We start from the raw sequence: 12,544 nt of genomic DNA, 5'->3' as shown, positions 1-12,544 counted from the left end.
CTGGTGTGTGCACAGCAAGAACAGCTCACCAGTTTCCCGTGGTCTCTCAGGAAACTGTAGCAATGGGCCTGGGAAAATATTTGCATGGGGATAAGGAGAGGGAGGGCCGAGAGTACAGCTTAGTTGGTAGCCTGCTTGCCCAGATTACAGGTCATGAGTTCCATCCCCAGGCCCGAACTGCACAGCTGGTGGTACATGCTAATAGTCCCAGCTCTTGGGAGTTGGAGGCAGGAGGGTCCAGAGTTCAAGGTCATCTTTGACTACAGAGTGAGCTTCAGGTCAACTTGGGTTATCCGAGACCCTGTCTCAGGAAAAAGCAAAATTGCACGTGTCTATAAGCAAGCCCGGGAAAGAAGAGGCCTAGCGTTTGAAACCCCTAGAACACAGAACTTAGGCACCGGTGGCGTCTAATGATAGTATGATATTTTTCTAAAAATCCACTATGACAGGAGAGAAGACAGAAATGTTTGTCTAGTGGGGCACACTGCAGTGGTATATCCCAGCACTGGGGAAGCAGAGGCAGGTCCATCTCTGTGAAGTCGGGCCAGCCTGGTCTACACAGTGAGTTCCAGAGGCTACCTAGTGCGTCTATCTCAGAAGAAAGAAGAGGAAAGACATGTATTTCAAAGCAGGTTAGCTTTCCAAATTATGCTTTGGCCAAGGTAATGATGTCATTAATTTGCATGTGCCGTGCCTGCAGCAGGAAAATGGGAACCGTCCTGGAATGGCTCTGTTTGCCAATGACAATTAGATCCCTGAAGATTGCTTTCTCTGGTACCACGTCAGCTGAGTCCACAGCTGCCCACAGCTCTCCCCTCCACCCTCTCTCAGCTGAGGGACTGACCTGCTGCTCTCTGGACCACTACCACACAGTACCCTCCTCTTTCAGCCTCCTACTGTGCCCTTCCTCCTCCCCCTCCTCTTCCTCTGCATATGTTCAAGGCCCTGACCAAGTTCCATTCCTAAGGGAAAGCAGTTCACAGTCAAAGAAAGGAACAGAGTCAGGTTCGGTTTTAGAAACCCAGACAAGGGCTGGAGAGATGGCTCAGCCGTTAAGAACACTGACTGCTCTTCCAGAGGTCCTGAGTTCAAATCCCAGGCACCACATGGTGGCTCACAACCATCTGTAATGGGATCCAGTGCCCTCTTCTGGTGTGTCTGAAGACAGCTACAGTGTATTTACATATAATAAATAAATATTAAAAAAAAAAAAAGAAACCCAGACAAGGGCATATGGTCTCCCTGGGCATCCCTAAGAACTTGATGAGGTCATAGGGCAGTTGAGATCCCACATAGAGACCTCACTCCTGTTTGGGGGTGGGGGGCGCGGCCGTCAGTTCACCTGTTACCAGGAATTGCAGAAGCAGTGAGACGTGGTCCTGCAGGCAGCTGCTAAGGTGTGCCTGGAGAAAGGGGTCTAGAAGGTGGTAAACAAGGTAGGTGGTCCATCCAGGTTGACTGACAAGCATTCAATGGGGAAACAAAAGCCAGGGATACCAAGAGCACTGGGGAGCACACGATACCTGATTCTGAGCCCAGCACTAGCTCCCACCCCTGCACACACTAGCGGCTGTCCTCTCTCTGAGTTGAGAAGCACACAGGCTCTAGGCAGAGTAGATTGTGATACACCACACCAATCAGTGGAGTAACTTTCCAGCCAGGGCCGGTCAGCGGGGAGCCCCTGCGTGGTCATTGGGGACCCAGGCTCCTCCCAACCTGAGGCACCATGGTCTTCCACATGCAGTCCAGACAGCTGCTGTTTGGTGCAAGTGAGGCTGCAGCAGGAAGGACACACGGACACACCCACACCCCACGGGCAAAAACTAGTCATGAGGCCCTGCCTAGATGCCAAGGAGCTGACAGGAGCGGGGACAGGAGGAGGGTGATTCACAGGCTCTGCCCCTGACTTTCCCATCAAGGCTTCCAGCTGGTACTTTTCCGCTCTTCCTCCCCTCCCCCTCCCCCTCCTTCTCTCTCTCTCTTTTTTTTCCTGATCTATGAATCCTGCCTTTTCATTTCTTATTTATGTTCTTTCAATGGCTTCCTTGGGTCTGAGTGTCTTCTCTCCAAATTCACTGGTTGAAACACGATTCCCAGGGCAACGGTTCTTAAGGGTGGGGCCTTTAGAGGGAGGGCTGTCTGTCACAGGGGTGTGATGGGATGGCTCAGTGGGTAAACGTGTTTAGGGCAAAGTCTGGTGACCCAAGTTCGATCCCCAGAACCTACATAAAGCTGGAAGGAGAAAACAGACTCTACAGAATTGTCCTTTGACCTCCAGGTACATCATGGCAGACTCCCACACGGTCACACGGAAAGGCTGGTGGCACGCCTTGAATCTTGGCATCTGGAGCGGAAAGGCAGGAAGAGCAGAAGTTTTAGGTCATCCTTGGCTACACAGAGTGGAGCCTGAGGTGGGGGCTTGCTCACCCCCCCCCTTGAGGACACATTGCATCATTTATGAAGAACTGGCCTTCACCAAACAGAATCGGATAGCGCTTTGATCTTGGACTTTCAGTCTCTAGAGTTCTGAGCAATAAATTTCTATCTACGAGAAAAAAATTATCCAAAGTAGGAATGGATTTGGTGAGAGCCATCTTTATAATAGCTTCTCCCTCCATCACCATCATATCGATAGGATACCTGATATGAGGAAGGAGGATGCGAGCAGGTGTGAGAGAAGGCAGGGCCCACAGTACCTCTGAGACAGGTTCTGACCCTTCCTCTGTGAGGCCCTTCCTCTGTCTGAGTCTTCAGAGACTGGGAACATGTTGAAGACTACCCACTTCTGTAAGACCCTAACATGGTCCCAAAGGCAGGTGACACAGAAGAACATTGTAGGACCATCTCCTCTGGGAGCCAGCAACATCGATCCCTCCTTGTAAGATCCCCACAACAAACCACGTTCAGATTCCCCCAGAGTTCACTGAGGGCAAGTAGGAGTTTATTGGGCTTTATTTACAGAGTGTGGATAAGGAGTCAGAAGTGTGGGTGACCTCCAAGCAGCCACACTGAAAAGTGTTAACCCAGCGTGGATGACTGCATTTTCCCCCTAGTTAACTTTCCCTAGCTCATACACACTAGCATCCTGAGACCCTGAGGCCATGTGTGATTAGGAAAGAATTATTTGCAAGTGACTGATGGGAGGAGGCCTTGGAAGCCTAGGTGAGGGCTCCGTTCCACTCCAGATGATCTCTGGTAAGCAGGCATGGCTGCTTAACATGAAGGATCAAACTGAGCCACAAAGAGCAAACCTAGGTCACACCAACTCATGGAGCAACCTGCCTCCCACCTGGCTTTCCCCCTCCCTCTCCAGCTTTGCCAACAAGGGAACAGGGCAGTCTCAGAGACAGCCATCCCCCGACTCTGTCCCTCCCTCCAGTGTCCCCTGGGTGATTAAAGAGGAGGCTGAGGAGTGGAACATTATTACAGCTTTTTCATAATGCAATGTCATCAGCAAGCTCTGGGCCTCTGGGCAGCGCACTGGCAGCCTCATCGCTCTCCCCGGCTGCCGAGGTTCCTGGGCTACTCAGGGAAGGGCAGGCTGTAGTCTGATGAAAGGAGTGTTCGGGCGAGACATCTCATCAGCCGCTCTTCAGGGCGATCTAAACCTCTTACTTTGGGTTTAAATCTGTGTCCTCAGTGGCCAGAAACATAAAGCAGGAGAAAGAGAGAGAGAGAGAGAGAGCAGTGCCGGGGTGCCAAGAAAAAGAAGGGAAGGGGAGACTGGAGGGATGCGTTGGGATTGTTGAAGGAGCTGGCAGGATACTGGCTCCAGCCAGACCCCAGCCTCCCATTGCTCTGCACTCCTCCCCCGCGCCCCCCCCCACTCCCTGTGGCTAGGCTGCTCTGAAATGAGGCTCTCCCAGCATCTTAGAGGGGGCAGGGATGGTGAGCCAGGAGATGCAGACCCACAGTCTAGTTTCTCTTCAGTACCATTTATTCCACATACTTCATTACCAGAGTTGTTAGGGGCAGAGCCCTCATCCTAGCAGCCCTTAGGTCCCACATTGCGGCTCCCCCTCAGTAGGCCAATTAAACAGACATGTAACAATGAGAAGCAGGAAAAAGAGATGTATTCAAAATGGCCCCATTGGGAAGCAGATCAAATAAAGAGACCCAGTGGCCTCCCCCACTCCTGTCACCTCTGGGGTCCTAGCACAAGGTTTAGGTTTAAACAGATCGCAAGGAGAAGGTGCAGCCATGCGGTCCCGGCCACTGTGTGGTCCTGCCAGTCACCTGGCATCATTGCCTCAGCTACAGTCTCTCCTACGAGGCGATCTGACAAGCTGTCAAGACCGTGTGGAATCTCTTTCCAGGACACGTGCTTCCCCCCTGAGTAGTGTCTGGGCTTCTGTCTCTTCTTCCTCCCAACATGAGACTCTGGGGGGAAATCTCCTGTTTCTTGGGGCAGATTGTCTGAATGGTCTGATTGCCAAAGGGAGGAGAGGAGTGTCAGTCTAGAATAACTCATCCCAGAAACTGGAGAGGCGGTTCAGCCGTGTGTGTGTGTGTGTGTGTGTGTGTGTGTGTGTGTGTGTGTGTACTGCTCTTGTAGAGGACCCAAGTTTGATTCCTAGTACCGTATGCACGGCTTACAACAGCCTGCAGCTCCTGCTCCGGGGACTCCTCGGCCTCTGATCTCCTGACAGGGGAACCTGCACTCAATTGTGCCAGCTCCAGTGAGGAACTACTTACTGTGGACTGGGCCTCCTGTCAGACAGTGACCCATTCTGTGAAGCCCAAGGGGACAAATGATGGTATTGCTGGATAGACAGACACCATTAGGGGCTTAGGGCAGTAGATCTTTGGGGCAGCTGGTAAGATATCTGGGCAGAGTTTAGGAACCTCTGGAAGCCCAGCCTCTCAACCTACCTGGGCCCCCCAAGTCTGTTTAAGGATGCCTGTGCCCTGGCAACCACATTTTCATGGGGACATGAGGTGACTATTCAGAGATCTATGCAGGGTGTGGGTAACACATCTGTGTGTTGGAGCTAACCCTCTCCTGCAGTGGGTTAGGCTGAAAAGAGGAAATCGCAGCTAAGCATTTAATTCCCTTTTAATGTTTACATTATTAACACCGGTGTTACAAAGCGATATTTTTACTTTCGCACGATTTAAATGTGCGATTCGATGACTAGATTACTGGGATCATTATAACTTGGAATCGCTCCCTTGCACGGCCCTCCTCCTTTGCTAATGCCCGGTTTCTATAAAGAGCGATTAGGGTTCCCCAAGTACCCATTCTGAAAGGCTGGGGAGGAGTGGCCCCAGTGGTGCTTTCCGCTGAGCCAGGAGGCTGCATTGGCTCTGAAATGAGTGACAGCCAGCAGGTGGGTGTTAAAATGGTCATCAACTCCCCATGAGGCTGGTGACACTGAGCTGCACACCAGGCAGTGCCCATTAATGTGCCCAGACTGGCACTGGGTGATTGACAAGCTGCTGAGCTGGGAATCTGGTTCAAACCACCCACAGAGGGGAAGGGAAAGGGCCCTAGGTAAGACAAGGTTAAGAGGGTCTGGGGCCCTTTAATGTGATATATAAGAGCCAACTCCGTGCCTGTGCTGGCTAAAGCCTCTGACTTACACCCGCATGGCTGCAAAGATGGAGGGGCTCAAATCTGGACTCTGTCATTTCCCAGCTGTCAACCATGGCCAATCTTAGCCTCTCTGCCTCAGTTTCTACCCCATAAATGGAGGAGCGCAATTGTGGCTCTTGATTAATAGCACCCCCTCCCCCTTTTAGTTTTAGTTTTGTTTTTTTGAGACAAGGTTTCTCCGTATAGCCTTGCTGTCCTGAAACTCTCTCTAGTGGCCAGGCTGGCCTTGAATTCACAGAGATCCTCTTGCTTCTGCCTTCCAAGTGCTGGGATTAAAGGCCCGTGCTTAATTTACCACCCGGCTTACTTTACTTATTTTGAGCCAGGATGTTACTTACCTAGGTGGAAGTTACTATGTGAACCAGACTGGCCTTGAACTCACAGAGGTCAGCCTCCCTCTGCCTCCCAGATACTGGAATTAAAGGTATGAGTTTCCAAGCCTAGTTTATGCTCCTAAAGATGGAACTCAGGGCCTCAGACATGCTGATTAGCACTCTACTGACCTAGCTGCACTACCAGCCCTATTTATTTATTTATTTATTTATTTATTTATTTTATTTATTTATTGACTCGTGCTGATCTCAAACACTGTGTAGCAATGATTTAGCCTTGAGCTTCTTCTTCCCAATAATTCTCGTTTTATTAATTGTACTTATTTATTTAACGTCTGAGTGCTCTCTCTGCTGCATATACATCCCCCTGTTTGAAGAGGGCATCAGATCCCCCTACAGATGGTTGTGAGGCACCATGTGGTTGCTGGGAATTGAACTCAGGACCTCTGGAGGAGCAGTCAGTGCTCTTAACCACTGAGCCATCTCTCCAGCCCCCCAGTTCTCATTTTAAAATGAAGAAACTAGATCTCAAGGGCTGGGGATGTTGCTCGGTTAGAAGAGGCCCTGCCTGGTGTGATCCCCAGAAGTATCTAAGCCAGGCACAGTGGTGTGTGTATTGCACTCCTAGCACTGCGGAGGTAGAAGGAGAAGGGTCAGAACTTCAAGGTCATCCTGGGCTGCATGAGACTGGGTCTCAGAACAAGAAATAAAGGTAAAAGCGTTAACTGCCATGCCTAAGGAACTCAGTTTGATGTACAGAACCCATGTGGTGGGAGGAGAAATTGGACTCCTGCGAGCAGAGTTCTGACTCCTAGGCTGGTCCTCCCACAAGGCAAATAAACAAAGGAAAAAAGAATCTCAGGGCAACTTAAAAAACAAAGGGCATAAACACCCAAGGTTGTTTGCGCAGAGTCTCTGCTGCCCCTTTGCCTGGCAGCCTGCCTTAGCCACCCACAGGTGGTTTCCTGGAGTGACATGGGGCTGTGCCAACAACAGCCTCTCGGGGTCCCACCCCATTTCAGAGGTTAATCCGTTATCATCATGGCAGGGAGCCTGATTGTACAGGGCAGATCTGGTAATGAGAGGAGAGCTGAGAGTTCCACATCTCCTCCAGCAAGGCCACACCCCTACTCCTTCTAATCCTTTCAAACAGTTTCACCCCCTGCTGACTAAACACCCTGATATGTGAACCTAGGAGAGGGGGGGCTTCCTATTCAAACTACCACACCCATCTTGACTTTTCCTGAACTTACCACGAACTTTCAGCCTGTGCTTCTAACAAGCAAATATGAGGAGAGTGCCATGGCCAGTGCTGTTTTTATCATAGGTTAGCTTGGTGCTTGCCTGTCTCGTCATACTGTATGAAATGCACAGGGAAGGGGCCTTCAGCTGTCCCCTGTGCCCCATGACCCCCATGACAGTGCGACCTGTACAGTCACAACCACGACTTCCACATTTATTGATACTGTTTTCTTTGTCTTTATTTTATTTTATTTTTGAGACAGGGTTTCTCCATGTAGCCCTGGCTATCCTGAAACTGTCTTCGTAGACCAGGATGGCTTCAAACTCAGAGATCCACCTGCCTCTGCCTCTGCCTCTGGAGCACTGGGATGAAAGGTGTGCGCCACCACTGCCCGGCCTGTCACCATTAAAAATCCTTGATAACTTAAAAAAAAAAAAGTCTTACATTTAGCTCAGCATGGTAGTATGTGCCTTAAACCCCAGTATTCAGGAGGCAGAGGTAGCCAGATCTCTGTGAGTTCAAGGACAGCCTGGTCTACTTTAGTAATCTGCAGTGTGGTGTGCACCCCGGCAGCTGCACAGCCTTGTATTGCCGTACTTGGGAGGCAGAGGCAGAAGCAGAAGGCTCTCAAGTTTGAGGCCAGCCTGAGCTACATAACCAAAACATGGGGACAGGAAAGGAGATGGAATTGGGCATGGTGGCCCATGCCTTTAATAGCCAGCATTCGGGAGACAAGAACAGGCAGATCTCTGTGAGTTCCAAGCCAGCTGGGTTTACATAGCAAGTCCCAGGACCTCCAGGGCTATACAGAGAGACCCTGTCTCAACCTCCTCCCCTTACCACCACCACCAAACCAAACCCATAGAGGACCCACATTTAATTCCCTGGCATTCACATGGCCGCTCACAACCACCTATAACTCTCTAAGGGATCTGATGCACCAGGCACACACGTTATACCTGCAGCTGAAACACCCAGACTGATAAATAAGAACAGATTAATAAAGTCAAAATGAAATGGAAGAAAAGAAAGGACGGTTCCATATACTGCCTAGCCACACATCCCGTGCTAGTGTGTGATCTCTGATGTTCTCCTGGCAAAATTACCAGAGAGCTCTCTTCTCATTTTCCCCACCCCACAGTGGGGAAAGAAGCAGAGCTTGGCTGTGTCAGGCAGCACTGTGGAATACAGAGAAAGAAATATTACCCAGCTGTAGAGGGAAATGGGGGAGGAAGATCAGGGGTGGCTCAGCAGCAATAGGAGGCAGGTCTTGGGCGGAGGTGGGAAGGAGGCGGAGGGAGGGGTTTAATCTGAGCAGATCGGTGGGTGGTTTAAACAGGGAACAGTCTCCACAGTTCCCGAGGTAATGAAAGGGAATCTTGGCTGGAGTGCCATGCCAAGGAGAGGCGCTTGGTAGGCATGCCCCTAGAAAATTTCCGTGATCACCCCATCATGTCCCAAGCCCCAACACAGCCTCACCTTAGCTGTGTTAGCCATGAAGCTGGGTGGCTTTCCTGAGGTCCATTTACTCCCTACTTCCAGGCACTGAGGGCCCCGGGTGGGCTGGAAGCCACAAGGGCCCACCCAGGTATGGCTTTAAAGAGCACTCGCCTGGCCACAGCCAACCTGGGAGTCAGGGGTGGCAAGACCCCTTGCCCTGTCTTGGGCTGTAGGGAGAGTAACTTGATGGCAGCAAATGGTACCCCGCACCCCAGGAATTGCTCCCTAGGTTGTGAATGTTGGGAGGCTTTAGGGTCTGACAGACCTAGTTTGGAATGTGGCTTTGTTCATTCATTCATTCATTCATTCATTCATTCATTGAGCACTAATTTACAGAGTGAGTTCCAGGACACCTGGGGCTGCACAGAGAAACCTTCTATCTCAAAAGAAAAACCACAAATACACACAGAGACACACACCCATATGATACCTATATGATATATATATATATATATATATATATATATATTATGTTGAATTTTGCCATAACAAAAACACTCATTCTTAGGGCTAGAGAAATTAGTTATTAAGAACATTTATTGCTCTTGCAGAGAATCAGGTTCGGTCCCCAGAACTGACACATGTACGTGGTGCAGGTAAACACTCTATCAGAGGTCCATGTGGTAGAGATAAGTACAGGGTGATGAGTGTGAGTGGGGCAGCTGTGTGTGTGTGTGTGTGTGTGTGTGTGTGTGTACACGACGGACGTTAAGATCAAACACATCTCCATCCAATAACAACCTGTATTTACATGCAAATGTTTCGCTTATGCAAAACAGCAGAGGTCTCCGGGGAAGCTTTTTCAGTCTCTGAGCTTGTGAAGTCATTGAAAACGAAGAGCAAAGCTGTCCCCAGGGTACACCGCGTTAGCTTTGCCCCTGGGAGCTGGGCGAGTACCAAGACGAAGAAGCTGAAGAGCTCAGACCTAGCTCTCAAAGGTGAGCAGCGCCGCTGCCTGGAGGGGAGCGGGCCGTTGGTAGAACTGCGCATGTCCACGGGGAAGGCCAGTGCGCCTTAGTGCGCATGCGCCCTCTGCGGCCTTGACTACTCCCCCAGGGGCGGGGCAAGCGGGGCCCAAGATGGCCGCTCTCCGCTACCGGCGTTTCCTTAAGCTCTGTGAGGAATGGCCAGTGGACGAGACCAAACGGGGCCGGGACTTGGGCGCTTACCTGCGGCAGCGGGTAGCGCAGGCCTTCCGGGAGGGAGAGAATACCCAGGTGACCGGAGGGGAGGAGGTTGGGCACGTCGAAGCGATGGGCGGCAAGGGTGGGGGATCTGCGCATGCGTCGGCCGCTGCCAGGCTGCACGTGCGCGAGGTACCCATCTTGCAGTTAGCTGCGGAGTGCGACGCCTTCTGCGCAGTTCCCTTCCTTGTCTGCACAGTGTAGTGGTCAGTGAAGCGCCCCTGAGGTCCAGATGCCACTAAAGAGTCAAATTGTAAGGCGGAGTTGTTTCTTCCATATCATCGTTAATGTGTCTGCGAGCCCAGCCTATCCCCAGACACCTCCAGCTAAGCCTCACAGCTTTCCGTCACTGTGAAACTGAGTCTCCCACACAGGTCCCTTGTGTGAGTAGTAGACCTTCTCGCCCCACTCAGGTTTAGGTTACTTTACTAAGCACGGCCATGTGCGGAGAACTAGGTTAGTTTCCGGGGAGATAGCAGTGAATTAGATGAGGTCTTTCTCCTTTTGCCTTTGAATTCTTATTCAGGACCCGAGGAACAAATAGACGCATAAGACAGTCCCAATGAGTACTCTGATCGTGGTAAATGTAACATTAGTCGGGTTCCTGAGGCTTACCTGAGGACGTTACACATAGGTCGGTCTCAAAGCAGGGAGACTTCGGGAAGGGTGGCCAGGTACTTCAGAGGAAACAAGACTGGCATATTACAGAAAAGAAAGCAAGCCTACGGGTAGTGAGTGGCATGTCTACAGCTAAGATTTGAAGCTGAAGGAAGGCAGGAGCCAGGCACAATACAGATTTTTTTTTTTTAATTTTACCAACAGATATGTCTCTGTACCCTGTTAATGCAGTGCCCACTGGGGCCAGAGGAGGGCATTGGATCCCCTGGAACTGAAGTTAGAAGTGGTTGTGAGCCACCATGTGGGTACTAGGAATCAAAGCTAGGTTCTTTTTAACTGCCCAGCCTCTTGCACTAGGAGTCAGATCTTACCAGGAAGCAAGGGAGAAGCCACTGGGGACATTTAGTCAGGGGACTGATGTGCCCTGATTTTCAAAGGTTACTCAAAGGTTCAGAGTGCTCTGGCATTGGGGAACGAGGAACTGCAGAGAGCCTGCCGTGGTAGCACCGTTAGAGATGCCGGTGGTGGTTTGGATAATGGTAGTGGCACAGGAGACAGAAGTAACAGAAAGCAGACCATAATGTGCGGGTCACATCAACGGCGTGGGTGTCCTGGATGTGGGGTGAAGGAGAGGAACCAAGGACAGCTCCCAGATTTCCCCCCTTTCTTTTTTTGGCTTGAGCAGCTGGGTGCTGGTTTCTGAAATGGGAAAGACTAGATGGAGGAGCAGGTGGGCTGTGGGAAGTGCATCGCACGAGTGACGTTGGAGGCTTTAAACTCCCAAGTGGAATGTCAAGTAGGCAGGAGGTTATTTGAGCATGGGGCTTAGGTAAGAGGTCAGAGGTGAGGCGTGTGATGCCCAGCACAGGTAGGTGGCCAGATGGATGACCTGTGAGATGGACCATGACCTGCCAAAGCAGGAACCAGCTAAACCAGCCTGCCTCACGAGTGAGACGCTCCATCAGTGGCCACCTCATGCCTGCACTGCTGATTGTCACATGGATGGGCAGGTCTGGCCCAGGGTCCCCACGTGGCATTGGAGGTCTTCACTGACCCATACCTTACGGATCACAAGGCAAACCCTGTGTGCTTTCTAAGGCTGTGCTTCCTGATTTCTAGTATGAGCTTCCTGTGAACAGAGATGAAGCCCCCATTCTGACTCTCACACCCTGTCTAATGTGGTTCTTGGTACACAAGAGCGTCTCCAGATGTAGAGGAAGTTTCTGGGGCAGTGGTGAGGTGAGAGGGCAGGCTGTGCCCTGTGTGGACACCCGCTCCTCACTCACGCTCCTTGGTCCAAAGCGTCTGTGTATATGCAGTCCCAGGCCCTGCTGACGGAGGCAAGCAGTCCTCCGGCTCGAGTAGCTTAGAGTTGGGCAGCCAGGGGCTAGATGTCAGAGGCGGAGAGACTGGTGCTCACTGATTTGATTGTTAGGGTAATACAGCCAGCGCCGAGGGGAGAGCTTTTTCTTTGGGAGTTGTCATCCTTTGTCACCACCTAGGGACACAGTTTCTGATCAGTCGAGGCCCACACAGACTTGAGTCATAGCTGCACCAGAGGTTCCGCCACAGCTGATGGATGTGTTCGGGGTGGAGTGAGCCAGGGCGTCATGGTGGCAGCAGGCACATTACTCAGGACCTCTGTCGTAGCTCATCCTGATGTCACCTGAAATTGAGCCTGCTTGGGCTTAGTAAATCTTGGTGATAATTTTTGGAAGGAGTAGTCCTTGGCTGGGATGGAGAACAGAGTGAGTCACTCCCTCAACCACCCCCGAATCACTTAGGAAAGACCTTGAGAAGGGAAGGTAGGTCTGAGAGACGCTTCATTAAACCCACAGTCTCGGGATGAGACCAGGGGGTGGCTGATGGCTGTGACCCCCACCTCTCTGCCACTTGTCCAGAAAGTGGAACTGGAAGGGGGGAGGCTGCTGTGCTGAGCGGCCTTGCTGAGACCTGCATCCATGCAGGCTGTGGCCGGTGTGTCTTACAGAGGGTTAGGTCCAAGGAGGTTTCTAGCAAGGAACAGTGCCGGCATCTCATAAGGGATCCGAGGCGTGAGTGTAGTCGTCCA

The 12,544-nt window shown here is 51.3% G+C and overlaps 1 protein-coding gene across 2 annotated transcripts in view; it reads left to right on the top strand.

The window, feature by feature from the left end:
* The first annotated feature begins 9,719 nt into the window (after positions 1-9,719).
* Positions 9,720-12,544, top strand: part of LOC110283871 (ubiquinol-cytochrome-c reductase complex assembly factor 2) — an 11,589-nt gene continuing 8,764 nt past the window's right edge. Inside the window, exon 1 of one of the 2 annotated variants that reach the window (XM_021149426.2) lies at positions 9,720-9,888. In XM_021149426.2, the coding sequence (XP_021005085.1) occupies positions 9,751-9,888 (138 nt within the window). In that variant the 5' untranslated portion in view covers positions 9,720-9,750. The remainder of the gene's footprint in view (positions 9,889-12,544) is intronic. The other variant, XM_029471647.1, reaches the window with a different exon arrangement.

The sequence above is a fragment of the Mus caroli genome, chromosome 17 (assembly GCF_900094665.2).
Source record: "Mus caroli chromosome 17, CAROLI_EIJ_v1.1, whole genome shotgun sequence".
Taxonomy (NCBI): domain Eukaryota; kingdom Metazoa; phylum Chordata; class Mammalia; order Rodentia; family Muridae; genus Mus; species Mus caroli.
Note: the sequence above shows the minus strand (reverse complement) of the source record. Positions and strands in the feature narration are given on the sequence as shown.